The sequence below is a fragment of the Macrobrachium rosenbergii genome, chromosome 49 (genome assembly GCF_040412425.1).
Source record: "Macrobrachium rosenbergii isolate ZJJX-2024 chromosome 49, ASM4041242v1, whole genome shotgun sequence".
Taxonomy (NCBI): Eukaryota; Metazoa; Arthropoda; class Malacostraca; order Decapoda; family Palaemonidae; genus Macrobrachium; species Macrobrachium rosenbergii.
In genome coordinates this window covers 39,818,911-39,846,877 of record NC_089789.1, presented here as the reverse complement: position 1 = coordinate 39,846,877, position 27,967 = coordinate 39,818,911, and the positions used below count along the sequence as shown (strand labels likewise).

At 35.6% G+C, this 27,967-nt stretch overlaps 2 protein-coding genes across 10 annotated transcripts in view; one reads left to right on the top strand and one right to left on the bottom strand.

The window, feature by feature from the left end:
- LOC136832281 (uncharacterized) overlaps positions 1-16,513 on the top strand; it is a 44,314-nt gene extending 27,801 nt beyond the window's left edge. Inside the window, exons 1-13 of one of the 6 annotated variants that reach the window (XM_067093156.1) lie at positions 1,285-1,304; positions 4,075-4,203; positions 4,539-4,653; positions 5,483-5,600; positions 5,744-5,937; positions 7,555-7,650; positions 8,323-8,474; positions 9,408-9,606; positions 9,716-9,916; positions 10,038-10,252; positions 12,357-12,616; positions 13,236-13,368; positions 16,040-16,513. In XM_067093156.1, the coding sequence (XP_066949257.1) occupies positions 1,300-1,304; positions 4,075-4,203; positions 4,539-4,653; positions 5,483-5,600; positions 5,744-5,937; positions 7,555-7,650; positions 8,323-8,474; positions 9,408-9,606; positions 9,716-9,916; positions 10,038-10,252; positions 12,357-12,616; positions 13,236-13,368; positions 16,040-16,085 (1,863 nt within the window). In that variant the 5' untranslated portion in view covers positions 1,285-1,299 and the 3' untranslated portion in view covers positions 16,086-16,513. Of the gene's footprint in view, positions 1-1,284; positions 1,305-1,380; positions 1,770-4,074; positions 4,204-4,538; positions 4,654-5,482; positions 5,601-5,743; positions 5,938-7,554; positions 7,651-8,322; positions 8,475-9,407; positions 9,607-9,715; positions 9,917-10,037; positions 10,253-12,356; positions 12,617-13,235; positions 13,369-16,039 lie in introns of those variants that run through there. The other 5 variants (XM_067093158.1, XM_067093159.1, XM_067093157.1 and 2 more) reach the window with 5 other exon arrangements.
- A 166-nt stretch (positions 16,514-16,679) lies between these two features.
- Positions 16,680-26,899, bottom strand: LOC136832282 (dipeptidyl peptidase 1-like). Of its 4 annotated transcripts, none has more exons than XM_067093161.1 (10): positions 25,906-26,899; positions 21,805-21,965; positions 20,955-21,109; positions 20,668-20,811; positions 19,988-20,124; positions 19,722-19,847; positions 19,409-19,585; positions 18,835-18,956; positions 18,054-18,208; positions 16,680-17,049 (listed from the first exon to the last, which is right to left on the bottom strand). In XM_067093161.1, exons 2-10 carry the CDS (start codon positions 21,956-21,958, stop codon positions 16,867-16,869), a joined length of 1,353 nt encoding a protein of 450 aa, XP_066949262.1. In that variant the 5' UTR covers positions 21,959-21,965; positions 25,906-26,899; the 3' UTR covers positions 16,680-16,866. The 4 variants fall into 4 exon arrangements, with proteins under 4 accessions (XP_066949262.1, XP_066949263.1, XP_066949266.1 ...); XM_067093162.1 differs by having other exon boundaries at positions 25,920-26,800; XM_067093165.1 differs by having other exon boundaries at positions 25,895-26,030.
- Positions 26,900-27,967: the final 1,068 nt, after the last annotated feature.

Here is a 27,967-nt window from a genome sequence, read left to right as displayed (position 1 = left end):
GTGTGAATTTAAAAAGGTGTGAGTTGCTGAGATGAACAAACTCGTGTAAAGAAAAGATGTCTGAAAGGCTGAGAGATGAGCAAATTCGACTTTGAGGTAAAAGGTTAGCTCAAGTGCAATACGAATCAGGATAAAATTTAAATGTCTTGGGGTGCTTTGGTCATGTGGAGATACTGGGAGAGGGTTGCGATATGTTTGCGGATAGGGAGTTTAATGCTAAATATACTTCGTGTAAAGTATCATTGGACAGTGAAACGTCTATTTCCAAAAAGTAATAAACATACTTCATATAAAGCATTTTTGTACTCTTGAAAAATCTTTGTAACCAATAAAATGAATATTATGAGAAGTAACCAACATATGTCATATAAAGCCTCCTGGTACTGTGATACATCTTTTTAACCAATAAAGTTTATGTTGAGAAAATAAATAAAAATACCTTATAAGCAATATTTTCGGATTCTGAAGCGTCCTTTTGGCCTAAAAATGGAACATTCAGAGAATAACAAATAACACCCCCAAAAAAAAGGTTTCTTGGCATGTGAAATGTATTTTGGATCCTTGAAGGATTCCTTGGACCATACAGTGGAAATATTTAGGACAGGATGAACAAACCTTGCAAAAATAGAAAAATAAATATGGAGCAAATATAAAGAACTTAAAAAAAACACATATAACCCACTGGTATAAAAAAAAACACATATAACCTACTGGTATAAAGCAAAGTGTTAATGAAGTAAAGCTTCGCAAAAGAAAAAACTTTTGGCTTTAGAATATGCGTTGTAAAGAGTATTTACTACAGAATGTGCTGATAACAGACAAATATCCGCACTTTCTGATACTACCAATACTGAAGACTCAAACTATGATTATATACTGGTTAAAGTGGCTTGGTTTCAGTTCTTGAAAGTAATAAACATGAACGAGTTTAAAATCAGGGAACTGACGTAATAGTGAATTAATATATTTTATTTATGATACTCAAAACTGATAAAGAATGATAAGGAGGAAGGCAAATAAATCATACGGGAAATAACGTGATGACAAGAAATAGAATAGTTACCCATTGAAGTAAATGAGAAAATGGTGGATGATAAAGATACCCGTTATATGATGCATTTACAAAATTAAAACAAATCTGAAGGATACATGAACGATATATGAGTTTCCAAGAAGAGGTAGAATGAAATAAAAATAATAAAGGAACTTTCAAATTATGACCCAAATCCCAATCATCTTCCGCCTTCAGCAGGAAATGCAAATTACGATGTCTGTGCAGATTGATGAACGGTGTCCTTTATGAGGTGTATTTACAGAATTTAAATAAATTTGAAGGTTAATTGAACGGTACATGGAGTTTCAAAGAGAATAGAATAAATACGATATAAAGGAAATTCAAATTGTGACCGAGTTCAAGTTGCAACAATGTCCGCCGGTTTGTTTACATAAAGATGGCGCGCTTGTTGAATTTAAACCTTGTGATGTAGATACGTGATTTGTGACTGAACAATTCGTCAATGGACATTTGAAAGCGAAAAATTTAATTAAGTGAAACTACATGTTTTAGGTGTTCTGAAGACGAGGTTTGTGATTATATGTAAGTAGACCTAGGCCTATTGAATAAAGCGTACCTTGGAGTAGGCTTAAGCTGCTGGGGTTATGGCCATCCTGTTTAGGTCCAAGCTACGTTTATTTTGGTTTTAATGTGGATAGTCTTCGAGAAATTGGTTTACGTAGCCTAAGAAATCATCAGGTCGTACTAAGTCAAAGTAGGCTACGTCACTGTACAGGTGGAAGGCTAGGATAGACTAGGCCTAGCTAGTGTTTAAAGACGTCTTCGTAAGCTAGCCAGTTCCTAGACATAATTAAGGGGATATATTGATGAATTACATCTTACATTCTTTACTTCTCAGAAAAAAAAACGTTTTTAAGGTATCCATTAATGTAGAGTAATGAATATATAGGCCTAGGCTAATTTGACCCTTACTCGGCTTAAGCCCCAATACAGGTGACAGTAAATACAGGAATGCGTTCTTGTATTTACTATTACCCGAATATGATCCTAGTGTGGCCCTGTGGTTCAAAGAATGCCTTAAAAACAGGTTTAAGTTTACTCTAAAAGAAAACTGTCCCACGATGGCTGAGCCAATTTATAAATCCCGCCGCTCTCTTTTTCTGTCCGGCCCTCAGATCTTAAAAACTACTTGAGGTAAGAGGGCTGCAAAGTGGTATGTTGATCGTCCACCCTCAATCATCAAGCAGACCAGTGCAGCCCTTTAGCCTCGGTAGTTTTTATTTTATTTAAGGAAGTTAGCCATGATTGTGCATCTGACTTCGCTATAGGTGCCAAAAACACAGGCCACCACCAGGCCGTGGCTAAAAGTTTCAGGGGCCACAGCAGAGAATTTCGTACAGCATTATATGCTTTACAGAAAACTCGATTGCACGAAAGTAACTTCGGCGCGTTTTTACTAATTTACTCCAATTGCTTTACCTTCGAGTAGGCCTAAGCAGTAATGCTGTGCTACAGTTATCCGAGACTGCATTGATTGAAAATATAAGAAAAACAATTAGCCAACCATATACTTTTTTATTTTTTTGTTAGCTTGCATATTCAAGGGTAAGAGAAATATTATCGAGGAGTTCATTTTATCCTAATAAGCTTTTTATTCGTAGAGGGTAGCCTACGTAGTTTTACATATCATTATTCTTATTAGTTTACATGTTTAAATACTGAAATACATATTGGGATGTTGTTTTTGGCAGGCTATGATGGTACTTTTCAAATACAATGTTCTTATAAGCGAGTAGAATACTTGCCAAGTATTTGTATCGCAGACTCTTGCTGGAAGTCTTGAGTAGCCTAACCTTTATTATTCTACTTGATGCTGTAGGTTGTTTGGTTAAAAGCTTTCATTAATCCCATTTTTATGTAATGTACAAACACAAAGAAATTCATTTAATACAGTTACTGTACCATATTTTCTATACAGTAGTACAGTATCTAGTTTTATTTCATTTATATAATTACTGTACCATATTTTCTATAGTATCTAGTTTTATGCCCCAATGTCCAGTGCAAAACTTATGACAAGTTCATGACTTGTTAAGAGCCTGAAATATGTTTTTATGACTGCCTATCAGTGTTGGGGTTTGTTTTTATTATTTTGTGATTAAGAAAAATAGCATGTTTTGATTTCCATGCATATTTTGTGCATAAGGAAATGAGGGTAACTCAACATTTCCCATCCTTGAATGAGTAGGGAGTACCTCATGTGTTTTTTGAGCTAGTCAGTATTGACGTTTTGTCAAGTATTTGCCATGCAAAACAACTTATTTGATTCGTTATTTTTTAACTTATATTTATCAAACTACTCTTTAGCATCACAACATTAGAAATCAAAACTGAAATAAGGTGCTGTCTTATGTAGTTTAATAAAGGATGTGCATATGGTGTGTGAGTCCTTGATTAGTTCCTAATTTCCTGGGTAATGGATTAAATGCCAACTTAGCCTAACCAGACTCATGTATATAACTAGGCAGTGACACCTACCATTCTTAATACTCCCTGCTAATGTTGACAAGTTAATGAAGTCATGGTATGTAGGTCATTGGTATACTGAAGTTGGTCCTTGAATGCTATTGCAGCCCAGTTATCCATCCTAGAAATTTGAATGTCAGTCCACTATTATATTCCTTTTCCTGGTTCATCAATTGATGTATTGATATACAGTAAACTGGTGTAATAGCATGAATGTCTTATGAGCTTCTGTGTAAAAAAAAAATGAGTGTTGGTTGCTATGGGATTGATGGTCATCCAGAACCAATGTTTGATTGCCCTTGAAAGTCATTGACTTTTCAGTGCAGTTGTAATTTTGAGCCAGAATTGAATGATTTAGTAGTAGTGATTGTGCGGATTGGTATGAGACATTAATGTTATGCTAGTCTCTCCTGAGATTTACTTTTGTTGTTAGGGCAATTATGAGATTATCATGATCTTTTAAATTTTGCTTTTTTTTTTTTAACAGGTTATGATGTTAACTTTTTTACATTATAATATTTTTCCTTTTTCAGATACAAGGATCTCTATGTAAAGATGGCATCTAAGTTGGAATGCAGTTTACAGAAGTGGGCTTTAGACCTCTCCCAGCGACATAAATTATTTAGCCACAGTCACCAGCTCACTCCTGAGCATTTCTCCAAGTATGTATACTCTTTAAGTGATTCATAAATGAACACGTAATTATGCTTTTAAAACATACCTGTTATTGTACTTTAGTGTTTTATTGATATAGCAGGTGATATAATTGAAGTTGAGCAGAGAACATGTGCATTAGGTATCTGATTTCTCAAGTAATTATTTATGATTTATCCTGAACCATTTACTGTAGTTCTAAATGCCAGTGACATCTCACTGGGTAATCTTTATACTAAGGGAATGATGGTCAGGCCTGGTCTGACAGCTTAATTCAGTTTGTGAGCTCCTTACGAAAAGTGCAAGCGGTAGAATTCACGAACACATATTTATTCCTTTGCAGTTTGACAAAAGATGAGAAATTACAGCCCATACTCACATATTTGATAAGGCATGTTCGTCCACCAGAGGAACAGCGACAGGTCAAATTGAACCTTAAACATGCCGAGTTGCGAAAAGTAAGTATTAATCTATCTGTAGCTTTCTTAACTGATTAGCTTTTTGATTGCATGTGTTCCCACTTAGGTACATTTTGGATATGAACTAATGTGCTAGTAGGTTACAAAGTAAACCAACTTTCTGAAATTCAAGCACAGTACTTGTTTGTATTTTTTATGTTCTGACATTTTTAGAAATGTACATTTATGCAACAGTTTATGTTGTATAATAAATTACAGTACTCAAGTTAAAAAGTTTAAGGGAATCTAAAGCCACTGGTACTGTGGCCCTCTGAAGTTGCATATTATATGTGAATTTTCATTTGACAGTTTTAGGTAGATCTGGGTAACCTAAAAGAGAAGCAGTGCATTCATGTAATTTATTTAGTAGCAGTGATTATCAACAGCATTGATGCTTGTTGCTCTTATAGCTTTGTTTACTGTACTTTCATAAATTTTATTTGTTGAAGACCTAGCATGTATCAGAACTACAGTGAATTTGTTTTGGCTTATTGGAAGGAACAAAGAAGTCAGTTGTTTTTGTCATAATAAAAACTGTTCCCTCCTGTGTGATTCAAATCATTAATAAAGGTTGTCATTTTGTAATACCATGAAACAATGTAGACCCCGGCAGTTTTACTTAAAAGATAAGCAATTATTATGGCTGATATTGACACCTCAATCCACCTATCAAAAATGTTGGGATTTTTTTTTAGATTAGATGTTTTGACAGTTTTTAATGCTTGAGGAAGATTATTCTCTGCAGCCCCTCATATTTTAGAATTTTATTTATTTTGAACAAGCCCTAGTTTGATGAAGATATCAAAATGTACTTAATAATTTCTTGCAGAAGTTGATTGCAGGAGAAAGCGAAGCTTCTCCATCAGAAGAAAGGTTTAAACTTCAAGCTGCTATCATAGATGCAAGAACTATGGTCTCTTCTGAAGCTAAAGAAATTCAACAGTTGTGTAAGATGACTAAGACCGTTTTGAAGACATGAGTAGCAATGAAGAAAGTTTTATCATGAAATTTTCATTATTGTGTGAAGTAGATAAAAAGACTCTACAGTATTATATATTTGCCTCATAATAATACTTTTGTCATTTTACAGCACAAAAGAAAGAGGAGTATCAGCACCAAGAAGTAGATTTCACTCGAAGGTTGATGCTGTTGAAAATTGTGGAGAAGGAACGGGAGAAAGAGATTCAACGCTGTAATTCTTGGGACACTCAGCTCAAGCTCTTGTACGATAGTCTTCACACAAAGAGGAGCAAGACTTCATCAGGGATTGATTCTGATGCCATGGTATTTTTTTCAAATCTTGCATTAGATATAATTCAAAATGCAATAATGATAGATATGTGTCCGAATGGGGAACTACCTTCTGATTTTGAAAATGAATACATGGGAACTTTAAGAGCCAAACTCATTGGTGTAATTAAACTAGTGCATAATAATAATAAAAGTACTTTGTACTGATTTGTTAGGCTGCACATTACCTCATAGTGAATGTGACCTTTCACTTATAGAATGCTTGTCAGTGGATAACTATAGTGTTACAGAACACTCATGTGATGGAAAATTTCATTATTTCACAAGTGAAAATTATAAGAAGTAAAACTTGAGATGTAGAATTTGTATTATGCAAGGAAATAACTATTCCAAAAGAAATACAAAGGTTAATTTCAGTGTTCTTGTCTGCTCAGTATTACAGTATTACAGTGTACCAGATGCTGTCTACAGCACAAGCTGATGACAGGGACACACATTGCAATGCATATTTAGCCCCAGTTGTGCTGCTTGCTAACTTTTCATTTTCATCTGTTCTGTTCTCCCTTTTTTTCTCTTTAGGAACAAAGGTTTATGAATTAGGCATCCTAATGCCTTTTTATAGCCCTGGCCTAAAGGATAAATATACAAAGAAAAATATGAGAGATGGAGCAGGAATTAACCATGAAGGGAGGTGATATAGCTGCCTGTTGGGGAAAAAGGTCTAACATACAGCTTTATAACATGTAAAAAGGGATTTATTGCATATACAAACTTAACAAAATTTTTAGGAGCACTTGAAACACATAAATAAAGTGATCTCTCAAGACTTGTTAGAATCGTCCTTGGACCCATCATATTCATTGGAGTGATAACTGAATTAAGTTCTCATCAGAAATAGTTTTAAGAATTAATTGTGAAGCTTAATTGCTCCAGTTTTCATTTTTAAAAAATCCTCCTGGTGATCCCTATGAAAGTCCAGAAATGTTGCCTATGGTCCTGTTAAACTAATTTATAATAGTGGTCTTAAACAGAATTAGTAAGTGCTATAATCAGTACAGACTGTTGTTATCATTGAATAGTTTAAATAGACCGTGAAGCAAAAATACTTACTCAGACTGGCCATGATTAGGATCAGGATATGGTATTAGTGAATAGCTGAAATGATAGTCTCTTGCAAAACAATTTAATATTCCAAGCAGGAAGAAAAGGAAAGTGCTACTATGGTGTCATAGACAGAAATCAGTAATTAAGTCATTAACACCATTTGCATATTTATTCAAAGTACATACCATTATTGGTAGTATATACATTTCCTATGCTTGAAGTGCAAGTTTTCCATAAATAAAAAGAGCAAACAATTTTTGCTTGTGGAATTTATTACAATCATATTTAAAAAGGAGTACTTAAGTGGTGCTTAAGGCAAAAATGTTTTATAATGTACTAAAACTGTTCATGAAGAAAACTAAATAGGAAGAAAAATTTATGCTTTCAGTTTGACAAACTGCCAGTATAAAATCAAAGAACACCTAGCTTTAGTTAGACATAACTTTTAAATTAGCAAGATATTTTTATTGGGAAATTCTTTGCATGTTAAAAACATAGAGTACTGTAGTTTGCTAATATCTTAATTGCTGACTGTTTCTTTTACAGAGAGCACTGCAGAGCAACTTAATAAGTATAGCAAGTTTGCGTCATTCTATTAATAGTGGACAGCTTGTCTCCCAAGACTGTATTCATAAAGAAAAGGTAACATGTAATATTTGCTTTCGCAGTGTTTTTTTTTATTAATGGTTTTCAACACATCTTTAGTACCATGGCAAAATCTACCCGAATATGAATTTGGGTGTCAGAAAGCAGTATATTTTTAGGAAAAAAGCAGTCAACTTATCAGTGATAAATGGTGAGATTTAAATTCACATTTGAGAGATGGGTGTTTTAACAGATGGTGCCATCTGAAAGAGATAACAAAGTAAACCAACAGACTGGCATCTACGATCTAGTTAAAAAACCTAGGCATTTCAAACTGCAATTCTGGTCCTGTCATTGGAATCTGATCCTCATTCTTTCCCAGTTGGGTGTGTGAGGAGTAAATTACTTTATGGAGAACTTACTGGTGAAAGGAAGAGGTGACTAAAGTTACTGGATGTATATGGTGAACATTTTTTAAAATACCTGAATAAGAAGTGGTTGTGGATTTATCTCTTGGCATCCTTAACCTTTAATGCATGCAGTCAGGCTGTTGAACCAGTTGTGGTATGAAATCACATAGGTAAACCTGTATACCTGAACAGTGGTAATTTTGAAATGGATCTAATTAATCTAAAATTTTGAGTTTTTTGGTACATATTACAATGCAAACAATCATTTTCCTGACTGAATGCGACAGATGATATGAGAACAAAATAAAATCTTTCACAGATTCAGGTGTGGGACGAAATACGAGAAACTGTTGAAGAATGGGGACCAAGGAGTCTTATGCTTTGTCTACTTGGAGAAGTGAGAGAGGGCAATCGCAATTTGCAGTCGCTCATTCAGCGGGTTGATTTAGCAAGAGATGCATATGAATTAAGGTACTTTTTCATGGGTATATTTTGTATTGATGAAGATAAAAAAATTTAGAACAGAATTTTTTTTAAACTAAAGGGACGTCTGTTCTGTACGTGTGGTGTCTAAATAAGTGTGGAATCCACAAATCATTTACAGTACTGTCCATTTGGTTTCTAGTTAATCTGAGCAATAATGGCTGTTATGTTTTTGTCTCCTTTCTTAATTGCCTGTATGTTGCTTTCATAAAGTTGAATGATTACTTGGGATTGGTTTTGTTATTCAGTTCCAAAATGGATTGGGATTGAATGTAAACTGGTTTTGATATATGATTACTTTCTATTTTTCAGACATGGAACAAAATAAAAGTTAGATTAAGATGTTACGCTGTAGTTATTATACCTTGTAGGGAATACTTCTTAGGTGCCTTTTAGCAGCTTCCCTTCAGCACTACTTTTGGCATTTTCATCCATTTCATGTGGTCTTTCTACCTAGCTGTACAGCTCCATATCTTTATCTTGCTCCAGTTGTCACCTCTCATTTCATAATAAATCCTTGTGACAAGTTCAGGTGTATGGTCAAGTTATATAACCATTTAAGGTTTCAGTCTCTGGCTAATTCTGTTTTTGCCATACGTACCTGACATGTAGGTCTCACTAAGTAATAATTCACTTTTTGTGTTTATTATACAGATATTTCTTATGGTAGAATTTCCATATTGGTTGAGCCGTCACTAAATAAGCTGTGCACCTCCAATAGGGGATTCCATACACAAAGTTTTTATAATTTTTATTTATATGACAGCTTTACACCAGAATCTCAACAGTTGAGAGTTAGATAACATACTTTTATGTCATCAGAATAGCAGGGTTGATATTGATAAATTTTCAAACACAAGTGTCAAGACAAGCTATAGTAACAAAAAATATTGGTAAAGTATTTGTTCTTTTGTCCTTCAGGTTGAAGTGTGAAAAAGATGGCTCATTTATTGATGAGATGAACCCAGGAGGCGTGATTGAATCTGTATCTGAGCTTTTAGGTCAAATGAGTGCAGCCCATGTGAAGTTGTATGTGGAAGCTCACCACATTAATGAAGCAGTTGCATCTATAACTCGTGCCCTGAACACCTTAATGAATAACATAGCTGCAGTTGCCAAGGTAGCATTGTGTATGCAAGTTAAAAATCATGGGATATTCAATTTATTACATATGTCTATTGGATGTTTAATTGTTACAAATACCAATTCATTTTTCATTTTTTTCACAGAGAACATATGAAGATGAAAACGTTGCTTCATCTCTGGTAGAACTGATAAAAGAAAACATATCACTTGTGGGTGAACGTGCAGCTCTAAACATGACACACACCATTATTGCATCTCTGAGAGAACGCGCTAAAGTTGCAGAGAGAGCCCGAGACGTGATAAGGACAAAATATGCAAAGATTGTCAGTTTTAATAAGGAAGTTGTAAGTATGGTATCCTTTCCACATATATCTGTGCTGTAATGCTAGTTTTTAAATTTGGCATTTATTAATGATTTGGTTATCTTATGTGTATGTAATAATCTTAGGAATTTTTCCCCTCCAGAAACTTGGAGTAGAGAGCATTCATTGTCTAGCCATCAGTGTTAAAGATGGCAAACTGAATGTAAACAATCAAATTGAGAGTGTCAGATCTGACGTCAGTGATGTTTTGGAAGCCATGGTTTATCCAACTCCAGTATTATCAGATGTGCTGAAGAATGAGTGTTTGGCATTTGCATCGGTCCCTCTTGGTTATCTTTTAACAACAGATGTTGACCAGTAAGTAGGATACAAAAAGTTTGTTTACTATTGAAGTAAATTTTGAGATGTGAGATTACTTTTAATGGGCAAGATGATGATAAATAAATGGCCTTTTATGTTGAGCCATTGGTCTGCCTTTTTTTGTTATTCCCTTTGGTCTGAAGTGTAAGTGATTTTTGTGCAAAAGCGTATATTTGCAGGTATGAGTTATCAGGACAAATCATGATTCCCAAATTTATTTTTAGCACTTAGCCAATAATGCAAAAGGGACAGCCATCCACTGGGAGAAGTTCCATCTTCACTGACCAAAACTTTTGCTTTGCTCTAGGTTGTAGTAAAGAAGTTTGCTTTGGTCTGTATGTTTTAGCTAAACAGTAACATGAAGCCAAAGCACAGATAATTTATGGGTGTTAATTGGTTGTATGAATTCACTGAAGTCTGTTTTGAAGTGTAAATAGATTATTGTAGAAGAATGAAAATTTTCATAACACATTTAAGCAGATTAACTCACAACAGTATCATAAAAATGACGCAAGTGGGCCCACATAGTTAACATATTGTAGACAGGAAACAACAGAAGCAAGAAAATCGTATGATTTATTAGAAAACAGTGCACATCAAATGTCCCTTAAACATAAGATGGAAACCAACCTTGCAGGCCTAAACCTAGGATCTATTAAACTGATTATAACCTAACGGCCACCCCTCATGATCCGTGGTGCAAAAGTATGGGGTGCAGTACACGAGTAACTCTCCCTGTAGGAAGAATGGTGCTGTGTGGTTTAAAGCCGCTGTGCTTTCTGTCCTTTATTTTTCAACTGTTTCCCTTGATCTTTTCTCTCCTGTTACAGCTTTTTAAACTTTGCATTGTTCCAGTTTTGACTTCTCATTTAAGACAAAACCTTTCAGGTGTGCTCTGTGTTATAGTGATCCCAGTAGGGGGCTAGGACCATCAGTGCACCTCATGTACACTTCAAGCATTACTGCGCTGTCCCTTGCGCAGGCCTGTAGCTGTATCCACTTGTTAGCTGTTTTCTTTATCTCCATTTCTGCTTTCTTCATTCTTGCTGTCCAGCCTCTCCAACTATTACTGCTGTGTACAACTTTGGGGTTTTCTGAGTTCCATCTTTAGATCATTGTGTTTCATTTTTATTTTCTGGATCTCTTTATCTTCCTGCCCAGCCACTCCAGCTCCCTCTTTTCACTCTCGTAAGCGGTGAATGACCAAAATTGACGGCCTATATTTCCTGAATTCACTCAAAGTACCTTATGATAATGATAAGGAAAATGAAAGTCAAGAAATGACTCTGGTCACGTTTAACTATTTTAGAAGACGTATAATGACTTAAAACTTATTTTGTCTGACCGTTCTCTGTTCAACCAGCAATGAACTGGAAGTTTTAGAACAATTTTCATGTTTTATTGATATGGATGGAGTACCTTCTTTACCTTGCCAAGTGGTTGAACAAACATGAGAAGGCAACAGTTTTGCCAGTGGAAGGAGACAGCCTCATTTTTTGGCTATTTTACTCATATACTTAACTACTGCTAATGGCTAAGTTTGAATTAGATTTTGTCCAACAACCTAGGCCATCAGGATAAGGTTTTGTTAAATATTTTTATTTGTGAAACAAAAATTGGTTAGAAATTTCTGATATTTGATAGTTCATTGCTGGAACCTGTTTATTGGTTTGGGTGTGTTATCTCTCATTATATCATACATTCCCAGGTCTGGCACTGCATTTGATAAGAGGAAATATGGTAGGTTAGGATTATTTGTGTACTGTATTTGAAGTGGTTTTGTATTTTGTTTTATCAGATGTACTGTTTTCCTTTTAGACAGTATGTTTATTTTGGAGGGGCTATAAAGTCTGGAATAATGGGAGTTCCCAAGAGAGGGAGATGAGCTGTAAATTTTGTAGTATATAGAAAATTTGCTTTATTGGCATGGACACTTTAGAAAATTATTTTTGGACAAACAATCATTGCTTGTTATATTGTATAATAATTATCTTGGAGCTGGCCTAGTTGGATCTCAGTAATTTCACAATTGCTATAGGTGGAAGTTGTAAGAAAATGATTTTTAGTACTTTTAAAATTTATGGGAAAATGCAAATTTCAGGTATGGGATGCTACCTAAAGTAAAGATGACCACAACTCCTATGTTATGGTTTGACAAAAGCCAAGTAGATGCTGGATCAGAAGCTTTAACCACATTGGGATCTAGCCTGTTAAGCTGGGATGGTGTATATAAAAAGGTAGTTGAAACTGTCAACCACATAACTTCCTTAAAGAAACAAATGGAACAGTTGCTATCTCTCAAGGAGGCAGCATCTTCATCTCAGAAGAAAGGGAAAGTCATCACACGGCAAGATGTAAAAGGTTAGTTTTTTACTCAAGTGAATAATTGGTGGCCATCTGTTTGGTCTGTGACTTTAAGAACAGGCACTCTAATGGAATGACAAAAGTAGTATTGGATTTGATTCCTAATTTTGCTGGTTTTTGGGTCCATCATTGTCTTTGCATTTTAGTGTTTTCCCCAGTCTGATTGTATGAAAAAGATAATCTGTTGTGAAGGTGAGCCTCTGTTAACTTGATGTTTGCTATGTAAATTGTGTTTGTGTGTTCATCTTCTGTTTTGCTTTTTTCGTCTGTTATTGATGGCACTCTAATCTTATACTTTGATAGATATAAACGCAGTGTTAAGAAAATAAGTAAAAGCGTAGTTTGTATTAAAAGTTGATCTATTTGCTTTTAAGATTTACTAAAAGAATTCAGTTGGAATTCTGTTTCCCTATATAAAATAAAGAATCCAGAAAATATTATAGATTTTGCCTATAACGTTTGGAATTTCTAAGTCTGTTAATCAAGTTCAGTAGGAGTTTTTGGATGCAGGTACTTTAATCATTAAAGATTATATTTATTATTCATGGGAGCTTTTTTTTTGTGTGGTTAATGTTATGTCATGCTATCATAAACTGACAACTTCATTTGCATTCAGAACTAGTTGAGAGAGCTAAAACGAATGATGAGGAACTTGAGGAAGAATTAACGAGAGTGACAGATCTCTATGAGAAGAAAATCTCTGAGGGAAGCCAGCATCTTACCAGAGTTAACAAGCTACTCACAGAGTGGTAAGTATTCAGTAATCCCTGTAAAAGCATTAAAAGTTCTCTGCCCAGTCCCTTCATCATTCAGCAGTGTTAGTTTTTCTTTACATTTCATATGTTCCTTTTGATGTCTTTCTGTTAGCTGTCCATCTTCTTGATCCAGTTGTGCACGTCAAGAATCATTATTTTTGTTGGGGCCAGTTTTCGTAAGAGTATTTGAATTTGTCTCAGTGCTCAGGTTTTATTACTTTGTATTAATAATGGTTTTATTGAAGGATTGGGTATAATGACTACTAACATTTTCTTCAAGAATATTTTGAATATCCTAAATACTTGAGACAGATTTCTATGTAGACATTACTGGATATTCTGTGTGATCAATAAAATTTTTTTTGATAGGATAGTTGATTATGTCACTATTTCATATTTTTAGATTCATAAAATGGACCCAGGTGATGTGTTATTAAATAAGTAAAAATTGGAGAAGGAAAAAAATTGAGAAGTTGAGCTGCTAGGCAGAAAGAGACCAAGAAAATGTATAAAAAGTAAAAGAAAGAAGCTAACCTGCTAGTGGCTGTAACAAAACTGTAAAAAGTCTGTCATATGATGGCTCCTGTATGTAAGAGCTTAGATTACAGCAGAATATGTAATGTATTTGATGAACTTGCCATGTAAAAATTTAGCGAGTACATAGTCCAAGAATGGTAAATTGAAGTCTCAAAATTTGTTTTGGAACCAGATTTTACTAGACAAGTTTGGTGAAAATAATATTGTAGGTAGCTACATGATTATTCTCTTGGATATGATCTTTCCCAACACATAATTAACCAGCTGATGTTTTAGATTAATTGATTTTCTTTATTTAATTCTCTGCCTCTCTTTTGGCTTATTATGATTGCATAAGATAATTTAGTTAACATGAAATATAGATAACAGAGTAAAGATTAATGTGTTCAAATGCCAGTATAAACCACATGTTATATATTTGCCCTAAATAACTGCTGAAGTTGTACCTTCAAATGAACTAAGAGTAATTAGAAATATTTAACCTTTGCTCAGATACATAAATTGGAGGGAATATTTTCCTGTGGGAAGATCCATCTAATCATTGCTGTCCAAAATGTGTCAGAATCTGCTTTTGCTTTCCACATGGAATTTTCCATTTGAGAAAAAAAGGGAGGTACTTATATTAGCAAGATATTCAGAATGTCCTCTCCAAGGCGTATGTCATTAAATTTAATTTTTGCATTTTTGAGTGCTTTGCCACTTGATACTTGGATGGCATTTGCTTGCTTCCATGAAGTTTTGACATTTTATGAGATTTTTCTCCTGGAAACTTTTCTGATTTCCCAAAAAGCTTTTTATGGCATTATTTAGTAGAAAGTATAGAATATTTTCATTTTCTTGTACATATGTAATGATCATAGGCTTACGGGACCCTTCTCAACTGGGGGTCCTGAACTCTCTCTGCCCAAAATATATTTTTCCTGTAAATCCAAGCAATTAATATATATATATTGTGTGTGTGTGTGTGTGTGTGTGTGTGTGTGTGAAGGAAAAAACCACACTTCATGAAGACACTTCACATTACTGTACACACCATGTAAAATGAAGGTTAACTGCTAAATTTCACCCAGTTGAGTAGCCCTGCTACATTGGCTACTCTGCCCAAAAAATTTGTCTGCCCAGATCTTGGGGGGGCTTCAGCCCTCCCAGCCCCCCTGGCTCGTTCGCCTAAGGTAATGATTGTTATTATCGTAAAGTAGTTAATCAGTTCCACTGACTCACATTTTAAGACTGCTTTCATGCAGGATTTGTACTAAATGAGATAAAAATTGGAGTAGGAAAAATGGACGAAGTTGAACAGGTAGGTTGGAGCAGATCAAGGGGAGTGAGAAAGAAGTAAAAAGCAGAAACTTGCAAAGCTGTCTGCTGGAGGGTGCTGCAAGATTTGATAATGACCCTGTAGGGGGTTAGTAGTCACTGCACCTCATGCGGTGCACTGTAGGCATTACAGTGCTTATGGTTCCTTGCAGTGTGCCTTTGGTCCCTAGCTGCAACCCCTTTCATTCCTTTTACTGTACCTCCTTTCATATTGTCTTTCTTCCATCTTACTTTCCACTCTTTCTTAACAATTGATTCAGTGCAACTCTGAGGTTTTCCTCCTGTTACACCTTTCAGACCTTTTACACCTCACAAACCTTTTACTGTCAATTTCTGTTTCAGCACTGAATGACCCCATAAGTCCCAGTGCTTGGCCTTTGGCCTAAAGTCTATATTGAATTCAATTTTATTCGATTTGATAATGAGAACTCTGTTAATAATTGTGTACTTTGGCAAGCAATTTGGTTGCTAATAGAATTATTCCAATATTTATGAACTACTACAGACATGAATAAAAATTCTGGCTGACTGCTTGTACAATATGTAAGTAGCCACAATGGATACCTTTTATGTACATAAGAGTTGTAAGGTCTTGCATCAAGACATGGTCAAGAATACAACATGCAGCCTCCTATGTTGATTATCATGCTCTAAAATATAGCTAGTATAACTTTACATTTCAAGTTTATTGTATACCCCCAGATTAAGAGACAAAATTAAATCCAGAATATAGGTAGGCCTCAATATATTTTAATGTCTTATCTTTCTGCTACAGTTCAAACACTTTACATTACATTGTTTTTTTTTACAGGTGGGAACAACCTGCCAAAAAGGTGATAATCAAGAAATCTGCTTAAGGGACCTTATTATGCATTACATCAGTTTTCAAGTGATGACAGAGTAAGATTAACAGTAATTCAGAATCCAGTGAAAAGATATTGAAAAGATACTGTAAAGTGCTTAAAATGGGAAAAAGCTACCAGATAATATTTGTGAAAATATTAAAGAGATTATGCAAATAGAAGAAAAACAATTCAGAAGAATATAAATACGCTGTAACTTTGAAATATAAGTAAGACAAAGGAATCTGCAGAATTAAATGTCGTGGTTAAAATAGGTGCTGATCTTAAATGGATATAATCATGTAAGTTACAGTTTATTTCAACATTGTATAGTAACTGGCAAATGTAAGTCATACATTAAGGGTTACACTGGAATTTATAAAACAAATATGATTTCTGATTATATATATTTCCATATTGAAAGCAGTATATATTCTATAGAACTCGTTTTTTTAAACCTTTTCAGTTTATGTAGAAAACATTTCCTCATTACAAAAACTAGAACATGAGCCTTTTTGTTTGAAAAATAGAAAAGCTGCAAAGCAAAATTCATTAATGCTGTACAGACGTTTCAGTAAAACCAACCAGTAAAGGAAGAAAAGCACTACATTGTGTAAAAAAGTAATTTTATTCAGTCAACGATAATTCACCTTACAGAGTACAGTAGTACACAAAGCCCTGGTTTATCAAAGATGGAAAAGCTTCACTTAAACAGTGCTAAGATAGACTTTAAAAATTGTGCTTACTAGTTAAGACTCGAGTCAAAAGACTACCTCTCATGATTAGAAAAGCATTATCATGGTATTGGTACCACTTCCACTCCCAAAGACTCAACGGCACACTCGTCTTCCCCTCGACGGATTCTGAAGTATCCTCCTTCTCCCCAAGACTCTCCCCAGGAGTTTTTGATGCTCCAGAACTTTTCACCAGTTTCTTCATCTTCACCATATCCAACAAGTAATACTGCATGATTTGTAAGCTGAAAGTGAAAATATTTAAAATTAGAAACTATATATACAGTGTTTATGGTTAATCAGTGACAATTAGAACAATATTTTCAGCTGAAAACTGATATGGGCTGACATGGCTTGGGCCTTGTCGCTGCTATTTAGTTCCTTCTAAATGACATCTATAATCTTTTGCTCTTAGCAGTAATTTCATCCTTGGCTTTTAATTTATTTTTTTGTCATTTAAACTGTTAATTCCCTTCTTCCATGCATAACATTACCTTGCATGACTTGGCTTCATTAGATTTCTATATCTGCCTCTTACATACCTGCTTTGCTTTAAATAAGGAGAGCTGTCATTATTTAATTAGAAAATGAGAGACATGCTATTCCATGCTTAAAAGTCACTTTTACATGCAGCTAATGGCTGTCATTAGGTTTTGAAGTCCACTCTTGTCTAACCAATGAAGTTACAAACATGAAACAGTTTCCAATACTGTCCACTATAATGTTGCAAAATAGCTTAAGAAAAATATTAAGTTCTTTGAAATACTACAAAGCACATAACTAATCCTCCAGCAATTCAGGTATGAAAATGTCTACAATTTCTACATGAAAGCTGGTAGGTGCCTTACAATGCATTCTACCAGGAGTTTTGAAACTTGAGCATTACATATTCTGGCCCCTGTAGCTTTCTGTCTTACTTCCCATCAATTCTCACTGGTCTTTTTGCACTTATCTGTTCAACTTCGCTAACTGTGTAACACCAGTTTCCATCCTCATTGAGGAATAAATCCTTTTAACTAGTCTTATAAATCTAGTAGTGTCATGGTGGTCTGCTTAAACTACTTGTAATGATGATGATAATAACAAAATTCCAGTGATATGTTGATAATCCAGAATCAGAGGTCTTTTTGGATAGAAATCCCTAAAATCTCTGGAACCATGGAGATACCAAATTAAACTTTTGCATGCACAGAACCTGTAAAGAAGTAAATATCCAGGTTACAAAACTTTCTCTTAGATTTAGTCTTACCTCAAGGGGATTGAATCTGTCCTGGAGACCGGTATGGTGGTAAATTCCACCCTTGTAATGAAGGAAGTCGTCATATACTTCCAACCCCACAGGCATTGGTCCTCCCTTTACCAGGGCTAACTTCATTTCCTCTTCATTACAAGCCCCATAGTATCCTGCAAAATTAGGTGTAATTTTATTTTAAATACTTTTGTGTCGTCTTCATTTCATCTAACGAACAAACTGTTTAGTATTGGGCTCCTATCCTAAGAACCAGTCATCCACTTTGATACGGACTAACCTTGATTAAAAACAGATCTGTCATGAAATGAATATGCCCAGCTCCCTAGATACAGGCTTGATCTGTATGTCATGGGCCCCTCAATGTGTAAGCAGTATTGTACTCTTTCAATTGTGGTGAACCCTTATTCTGACTCATAGTCTGTATATTCCCATATGCCTTTTGTTCACTGCCCACCACAAGTATTTTGAGAGCGTGACTTGCATTTATTTTCACTGTACAGCAAAGCTATGTTTTCACATTCAACTAAATTATAATTTGGTACCACCACTGAGAGAAGTCACTTGTGATACCTCTGAGCTATACTGTAATAAATGGCAATGTTATATAATTTTACTAAACCTCATGGAGGTGAATTTAGCCATTTTCAAAAGTAGTTTTTTACAGTACAGTTCATCTTATTCAGCTTGAGTAAATAGGAACAAATCAATATTAAATGTTAATAGTTTAGCATCAGAAAGTGTCTCTTTCAAATTTAAGTGTCATAATACCATACTGTACCTCCCACATAACGATAGTATGCTGTGTAGTGCTTGGCACAATTTGTGTTAGTACGGCAGACATCGTCTTTTGCTTCGTATGGTGAGCACGTCTCCTCAACTACACCAACATCCTGAGCATACCTGTTCATAACAGAAATACAGTGATACAAAGCATTTTCTTAAACAGAATACTGTAAGCATAAAATTGTCTTCCAAAGAATTGACTGAATTTAAAACTGTACATGTACTGTACTTCTAAAACAGTGTTCATTGTGAATGTATAATACATGCTTTATTTATGCATTTAAAAGATTCTCAAAGATATTTGGTCTTTTCTGATTTTATCTTATGATTTTCAGCAAAACCAACACTGGTCATTTAACAATGTTTGTGAACTATTGCTCAAAAGAATATGGTTAACCCCTGAATTTACAGGCACATTTGTAGATTTAATCATATTACTGTTTTGTAATGCTGTTATCTTGGAAGAAAAAAATAACAAATGGTAAAATTTTGCTTGTGAAGGTATTCACACCCACCCACATTTATATTACCACAACTAATACTATACAAGAAAAAGCCTTGGAACAAACCTTCCAGCAATCAAGAATGGAAAACCTCCTTCACAACCCTGAGAAAGCTTTGAGCATCCTACAACATCTTGAGGTGCAAACACAGGCTGCTGGTGGTTGTTTGTAAGTATCCTTACTCGGGCTTCAAGTGCAGCCATTGATGCAAAAGCATAGCAAGACCCACAGTTACCTTGGTTTCTGCAAAGATTTGTATAAAGGTAGAATGAATGTCTTAGTATTGTCATATACTGTAGTCTGAATGTTTCGAAATCACTATACTGTACAGTATATGGAATACTTTTATTCAGAACATTTTACAATGAAGAAATCATACCTAACAGGTGAAACATAGTTAATGCCAGAGACATTACGCCAATCCCATGTTGGTGGCAATGAGAGGTCACGTAAGCGAGTTACGAAAGTTGCTGGAGCTGGAGTGGGTCTACTGAGAATCTTTGATCTGGTGGAATAAGAAATTCATAAGCAGTAGTAATTTTGTATTTTTCTTGTAAGTAGAATACAATATTGATAAAAATCTTGGTAATACTACTAGATGTTTCAGGAACTTAATTACTACAAAACATTCAAACTGATAATTACGCTTTGCCACCAGCTCGTCTTAGATGGTCCATCATAGTCATGTGTTCATATTCAGGATACACATCTGCCACCCAGCTGTTCTGTGCTGCATTGATGCTCCTGATAAAATCCTTGTTGTACTTGTATAGTCCACTTTTCTGTGAGAAATAGAAATAAAAGAATCTCTGATGCCTTTAGTCATGGCCACTCTATTCCTGCAAAGGATTCTTTTTCATCTATTTACCTTCCATTTATTTTTTTCCACCCTTCTGTTCTAAGTCAATTTCCATTTTTTAACTTGACCAGAAAAAAGTTTGGATGCAAGATTATCAGGATTCATGTCTGTTGGAGGAGAGATTAGTTTTCACTTTTGACATCTTTGCCTCTCACAGATAAATCTAACTGCATGATAAAGAACAAGAAATATATCCAGTCATAGTTCTCTGCATCTTGATTATATACAAAGTTGATTCATCTTTGCAATCTCTTTGTATTCTTGTCTATTTGCTCTGGTCTTTTGACAGCAGCCTGAGTTAATTATTCTTTGATTCTGTTTAAACAAAGTATTCCCTTATATATGGTTTTAGATAGCATATGCTGAATCCTCTCTTAGATCTCATGATAGCTACTAATTGGTAGCATACGGAATATGTAATGCTGATTTTAGTAAGACTCAGCAAAAGGTCTTATTAAAAACTCACGTATTCTGTTGGTTGCAGAGTTTGGATCTTTGGTGACACTTGTTGTTTTTTCTGTGCCCTGTAGCATGCCCAGTTTCTTACTGTAATGTCTCGAGACCAGCCAGTGAAGGTTCTGTCGCACATGGAAACGACGTCATCTCCAGTCTGTAAAGGAAATATTTCAATCATCAGTTTAACAAATATTTTAAAACTTGTCAAATTAAAGAATTTTCAGCAAGTATTCATAACATTTTGGAAGGTAACATTACATTAGGAAGTAGAAAAGGTTTTCTCCTCTGGTAACACACCTGCTCGTAGTAGGAGAACGCAAAGAAAGATCTTCCAGAAACTTTGACTTCAAAGCCTTGGTTGTAAATCATAGTCCAGGTCCCTCTGTTTCCATACTCATCCTCTGCTACGTTGGGATACATGAGCTTTACTGTCATCTTGTGGATGATTGGTCCTGAATGTATGGGAGATGTAATTTAATTACACTGTTTATAGTAACACACTGATTGGTCATTAGTCCTTTGGAGTTAATAATTTCTGTCAGTAGCATGCAGGGAATAAAGGTTTGGTCATACTTCAAGTTATGCCTTATAGGTAGTTGTTTCTTTAACTCCAGTGGAAATTGATTTCATCAGACATGTCTGTTAAGAGAAAATATCTCATAAAAAGTAGGTTGCAGTTTGATAACATAATTGTAAAGGAATTTTGGTATAGTATAATTATGTGAGGTTTACACTGATGTTTAATAAATATTTGGATATGTGTTGAAATCTTACGAGTTTCAGGAAATCAAACATAGATTAGTATGGTTGGAAATAGAGCTATAATGCAGCTTCTTTTATGGAATGACCATTAGATTATTGACAGAATTTTGGTATTAAAAATTCCAGCACCTCATGTATACCAACACTGGGTTATTTAGAGAGAATAGGTCACACTTAGAATTTGCTGGAAAATTTGCAAAATAATCTGATTTTGAGCTCAACGGAATTCGACAACCTCAAACAAATCCGTCACTCATGGATATTTGAAAAGTCACCTGGTTAAACCCATAAATATTAAGAAACATGACTGTCACTCCCTAGGATCTAGAACTGGTATCTTACAAGGGATTATTCATTTCAAGAATAGACAGCCTTAAGAACCTACCCATATTATCACAGTCAATTTTTGCGTCTCCCGTCCTCTCTGTTTCATAGAAGAGCCATTCTCCCTGTACATCGTCGAAGGTGCAATTCGCTGGCGTATCTGCCGACACCTTGCTGCATAGAAACAGCAACGCCAACAAGGCTAACCGATGCATTCTGTGCCTGACAATGCAAGAAGAAGATAATCATGATTAGTGTTCTATATATTTTCAGTTAGTACAGGTAAAGCTGTGTATAAAATTTTTTAAGTGAGGTTCTTACAAACACGTCATTCAACAGAATAGAACACACACATCATCAGATTAGAATGTATTTTGTATCAGTTGGGAATAAGGGCCTTCCAAATTACTGGAAAGCCAGGAAGTTGATATATTTCACCAGCGGAACATTGCCAGAGGAATTTTAATAGGTTAATAGTAAAAGATGTTTAGATTTTGGCATTTCTCTCATATATCTTAGTCTTCATCCTTCATTGACCTCCATGTCCAAGAATGCTTGGCTGTTAGGGAAAATCCTAACGATAAAACTTCAAAAGAAGCATCCAAGATTTTGCCCGGTTAACTAAGTCTTGATAGACATTACGAAAGACCTCACAAGATCTTTCCTTTAGTCGTTGACACCAGGTCTCACACTGTAGAAGACTCTGCACAGGAAATGAAGCATTCATTTTCTTTGGTCCTAGCATGGTATCGAAGTCGTATTTCACATGATTTGGAAAACTTCCAGTTCTTGAAGATTTCCAAGTTTGTGCGAATTTCCATTCGGATCTCTTCAAAGTAGAGCAAGGCTCTGAATAGCGTTCTTCTTCTTGTAAATCACCTAAAAGTGGGATGCATTCAGCCTCATCCCAATTGAGCTTAATGCGTAAGTCAGCTGTTTAATGTTTCATTCTTAGTTTTTATTTGAATCAGAAGTCAGCTACAGTCTTCTTCTTGGTTTTTAAACTGTAAGGAACTCTTTGGGAGTGCCGTATGTAGTACAGGAAATTAATTACCGTTTCCGGGTTCCTGCGTCGAAATCGGCTTCCGTGACTGGTAAATGTCACACGAGATAACCATTAAATCAGTCTTCTTTCAAAACATTGTTGAGAGATGGAGACAAATATCCGTGCTTGGACCAATAGATGCAAAGACGGTTTTGCGGAAGACAAGTTTACGTCCAGTACTGATATTATATTAATGCCTGACGAAATGACGTTCCTGATAAATCCGACCCTTGATTCCCTTCCCAATCTGTTTACGCTCAAACATTTTCAAGGCTTGTGACTTGTCCCAAGGGGGTAAGATACGGATCCTTCTCTTTGGTGGGTTGGTCAGAGTCGACTACATTCCACCCTTCGCTCCATCTTAAATGACTGTTCTATTCACTCTCGGTCCTCGTAGTTTCTTATTAGTCTGCCCCATTAAGCTCAATTGACACGGTTAACTTCATACCCACAGAGACTCGGGAAGTTAGTCGTGGTTTTTTTTCCACTTTTTTGTATTATTTGTGTATTTGTTCATTTTACTTTTGTTATGTAGGCTGCATACCCATAATCATTCGGTTTATTATTACATAAAGATATCAATGGCTTGACGATTTCATCCTCTTATTAAATTCTTTGATTGATTGATATACTATTAACCAAACAAAAGTGGTCGGCTGTGTCCAAACTATTTGATGTTTATTTGTTTATTACGTAGGTCTCAATAGTGAACAGATTTGAAAAAAAAAAACACATTGGAGAACAAATATATTTTAAAAAATCTACATGCAGGAGCGTCATGCTCCCTCTTCATTGTGGGTTTTTAGTGTCTCCACACTGAACAGGAAGCATGACGCTCTGAAACTGCATGTGGAGTTTTTAAATATGTTTGCTCTCACATCTGTGTTTTTATTTTCAAGTTTCTAAGTGAGCAGATTCTAAGCTCGTCTCGTGTATGGCCGAGTGTTTATGTATCAGAAAATAGTTTCCCGTTCGGCTCTTTGTCAGCCGTTCGAAGAAAGGAAGATATAAAATCCTATTTGTATACCCGATAATACAAATCCCTGAACTGATAACAGGATGACCAAAGTCTCGGGGGCAACTGATAGTAATACTTTATCAGGGAGGTTCAGAGGTCAGAAATATCATAAGCCCACGACGGGCTGCTCTAGGAGAAAGAGCCCGTGCCAGTTTCAGGTCGGTTTATTCTCAAAGAAACAAAGACCAATGGTCCTTAAATCCTAAACTATTACCATTTAAGCCCGGGATTTATTTAGTTACTTTTTTTTTATTCAGACCAACAAACCGATTAAATCGTCTCTTCGGGTAAACAACCATGAGAGAGAGAGAGAGAGAGAGAGAGAGAGAGAGAGAGAGAGAGAGACTCAGTAAGCGTATATTAAAGATAATTTTAAATATTAATCAACATTTACAAGCTATAATAATCATTGGACAAAATCCTAGGCATAAAATCGAACAGACAATAGCTAGGACAGAAACGCTGTTTCCACAACGTGCATTTATTCATGGCTCTCGGTTAAAGTTTCGTTATTATTATTGTTATATTGTTATTGTCATTGACACCAAAATGTATCCTTTTCCATAATATTCACAGCCTAAAGCAAAATTCACTGTACAATTACATTAAAATTTTTAACTTTTCAGGTTAAGAATTCTTTTAACACTGAGTAACGTCATTATAGATTATCAGTTAAAAAAAATTCCGGCTGTCAGGTTCTCAAGCCTTTCTATGGACTTTATTTTACATGATAACACTCAATACCTAAAAGAAATGGTAGTTGCTTCTGTAATAAAGCACGACAAAAGATATGATTCACTTATATTCGTGAGTCAGGATAAGCTTCGCTAATATTCTACAGAAAAGGATAGCGGTCCTAAATCATGTGACCAGCCTTCTTTGTAAATCAGTGACTCACTTTTTTTTTAATAATTCGAGAATGATTCAGTTTGCTTCCGGAATAAATATATACTTTTTGCCAAATCAAGACAGGGATTTGTTTGTTCTAACTGATGTACAGTTCACACCTTTCTTGAAGCAAGATAACCTCCTTCTAAAGGTGTGATATCATTTCCTGTGCTTGAGAGCTGGGCAGGATTCTCTTTATTCGTAAACAAAGATAAGTTTTAAGTCAGGCGTTAGAATTTATTTTTCCCTCATAAGTCAAGTATAATTTACCATGTTTACATACTCCGTTCCCTGTAAATCAAGTATGGTTCATTTCATTCCCTCAGAATCAACCATAATCCAACGTTGTCTCCTTTGAATGAGCAAAATTCACTTCATAAAATAAATCAATATTCAGTTTATCCCTAAAACGAAATGTAGTTCACGCAAATTCACCTTTAAAAGAAATTATGCACTTCAAAAAAAAAAAAAAAGTCACAAGGACAAAATGCTCAAGTAATAATTGACAATTTCCCTCAAAAAAGCAACTAATTCGACTCGCAAAACAAAACAGGTTTCAACTATTACCCAAAACGAAATACGATGAACTCGATCCAGTTAAAAGAATTTACAATAAACAAAAACATTCGCAAGGAATTTGTTCCACCTTGCTGTGCACATGGCCTTGTACTGTCTCGATCAATATGACCTGGGTTTTCATGGAGCCCCGAGCCCAAACAGCTACACAGCACCTTTAAAGAAGACCAACTTTACTTTGAGAATTTCCTTTGTTTTTCTTTCCTTATTCAAATGGCAATGATACTGGAAGCTGTAGGCAATGGAAAAATATAAAACTTCGTGAGTGTTTTTGTAATATATGCGCCCATTCTTCACTGCATAATAAACAAGTCGTGTGCCGATTGTAAGTTTTAGTATAAAATTCTACTAAACTGAAACGAGAGAGAGAGAGAGAGAGAGAGAGAGAGAGAGAGAGAGAGAGAGAGAGAGAGAGAGAGAGAGAGAGAGAACAAAATTTTCCCTGTAGAAGTAACTTCGCGCACTTTCGTTAGATTCTCTCTCTGCAGTTCGCGAGACTTCAAAAAAGCGGATAATGTAATTGAAAACCTATATTCAATCTTCAAATGTTGAGTGATGAATCTTATCCGATAACCACACTGGAACAAAGATAGGCAACACTTACTGACATCTACTTAAACGGACCTCTCACTCACTATTTGATATCTACCTCCTTCGGTAGTTGTAGCAGTAGAAGACCTAAGCTTCCTGAATGTTGGACCGGCTTACGGCAGAGCCTTCGCTAAACTGGTTGCTTGTCGGTTTCCCCGGCTCGTCGTCACTGCCTACTGGAGAGAGAGAGAGAGAGAGAGAGAGAGAGAAACACAGGAACCACGTGATCCCAGAATCGTACGGGGGTACCGTTGGGGGAGGGACTGGTGATCGTACTCCCTTGGTGTGTTTCACCCCCTTCCTCCCTCCTCACATCTCTCTTTCTCTCTCTCTTTGAGAGTAGGAAGGATGATGAACCGAAGGATCTGCCTCAGGGTCGGGATGGGGATGATGGGTGAGGGATATGGGGTTCATCCAGGATGCGTAGGGATCACCCAACCAACGGTTCACCCGGGTCCGTGTGACCTTTATTTCACCTCCTGCTCACGTGTGCATTACAATCCAAATAATTCTTTTTAACAGCGAGAACCGATAACCACCGGCTTTGCCTGTTGTGGCGAACTGATAAGTTTGCGTTACTCCGTTATTTTCGAAAATAAGATAAACCGGTGACGAATCTACTCTCGGTAGGTCTACTTGCATTGTCGAGACGCCGTTGGTGCATAGGCTCCCGTGACCATACGTGAAACTTCCGACTGACCCTAGAAGTCCTGTGGGGGCGACAATGGGTCAAAGTAAGGTCAGGATAAAAGGATAAACACCCAGTTATGAACGGTATCTGAGGAATGCAAAATTCTCTCAACAAACATTTGGATATTGACACAAGAGGATTGTGTTCGTTCACATCACTCCAACGAAGCTTATGGGTGTTGACGCAGCAACACTGCGTTGTTCATCCATTTCAACGGAGCCCGTGGGCGAGAATAAACGTCACGCTCCCCACTGGGCCATCATCCAAACAAGAGCAAACAAATATCAAATGCGGAGACAACAACGTAGCACGCCATCCGCAAAGGGGAGGAAATGTCATCGCCGGCAATGACTCTTCGACTTGGATTTCTCGGAACTTTTGAGACCTGCTGGGCGGCGGTTTGCCCGCAATGTAAACATTGTGGCAACCGCACGTCCCTCATGCAATGGCAAGATTTACCAAATGTATTGTTTGTTTCCAAATGCATTGTTTGTCTCTGACATTTTGAGAGTGACTTATTTGCCAAATTAAGTCACTTAAACGTTGGTTACAGTAATGAACAAAAGAATTAGTCGCAAATCGTGGAAGAATTTCCTGGCAAAACAGAGAAAGGAAGCATGAAACAGTATTGAAATTTGTTTTTTCAGTCATGCACGTACATTTGCAATATATATAATATATATATATATATATATATATATATATATATATATATATATATATAATCCCTGTTCATGCTACCATAATAACCGAGATCTTTTACTAGTACTTACAAATTGATATTCAAATTAAATACATTAAAAAACGATTTTAGGCATTTACTTGGAACCGTTCAATTTCATTTTTCATGAAACATATAGTTCCATTACTAGACTACCAAATGCCAAATTCGCTCTGTGAAAATCAACGCTCAAATTATTGACTACTTACTAGACTACTTCTTCCCCCTCTATTATCAAGCTTTGGACCTTTCATCCTGGTTTGATCTTCATTGAATCCTATAAACTGCTGTCATTCAAGAGGCAGCTCTATCTATCTTCTCATTCTGGGTCAAACTTCTCTCTTACCTTTTCATTCTTTATTTTCTTTCTTTTTCAGATATCTTTGTTGTGCATAAAGATATCTGACCAAAATTAAATCAGATTTAGATATTAACTACTTCCGGTTAACTCTCTCTCTCTCTCTCTCTCTCTCTCTCTCTCTCTCTCTCTCTCCCCTTCAAGGAATAAAATGTTGCCATATAATTTCATAATTTTAGACTTTTGTTTTTTCACATTAATTACGTAGCTTTAATTAACAGTAATTCTTTATATTCTTTTAATTATTCTTTTTCTTTGTGTTTTTTTTTTATATATTTTACTGAAAAGGACTGATTGCCCCAGAGCCACTGACCCAAAACTGTAACTGTTTTCTTC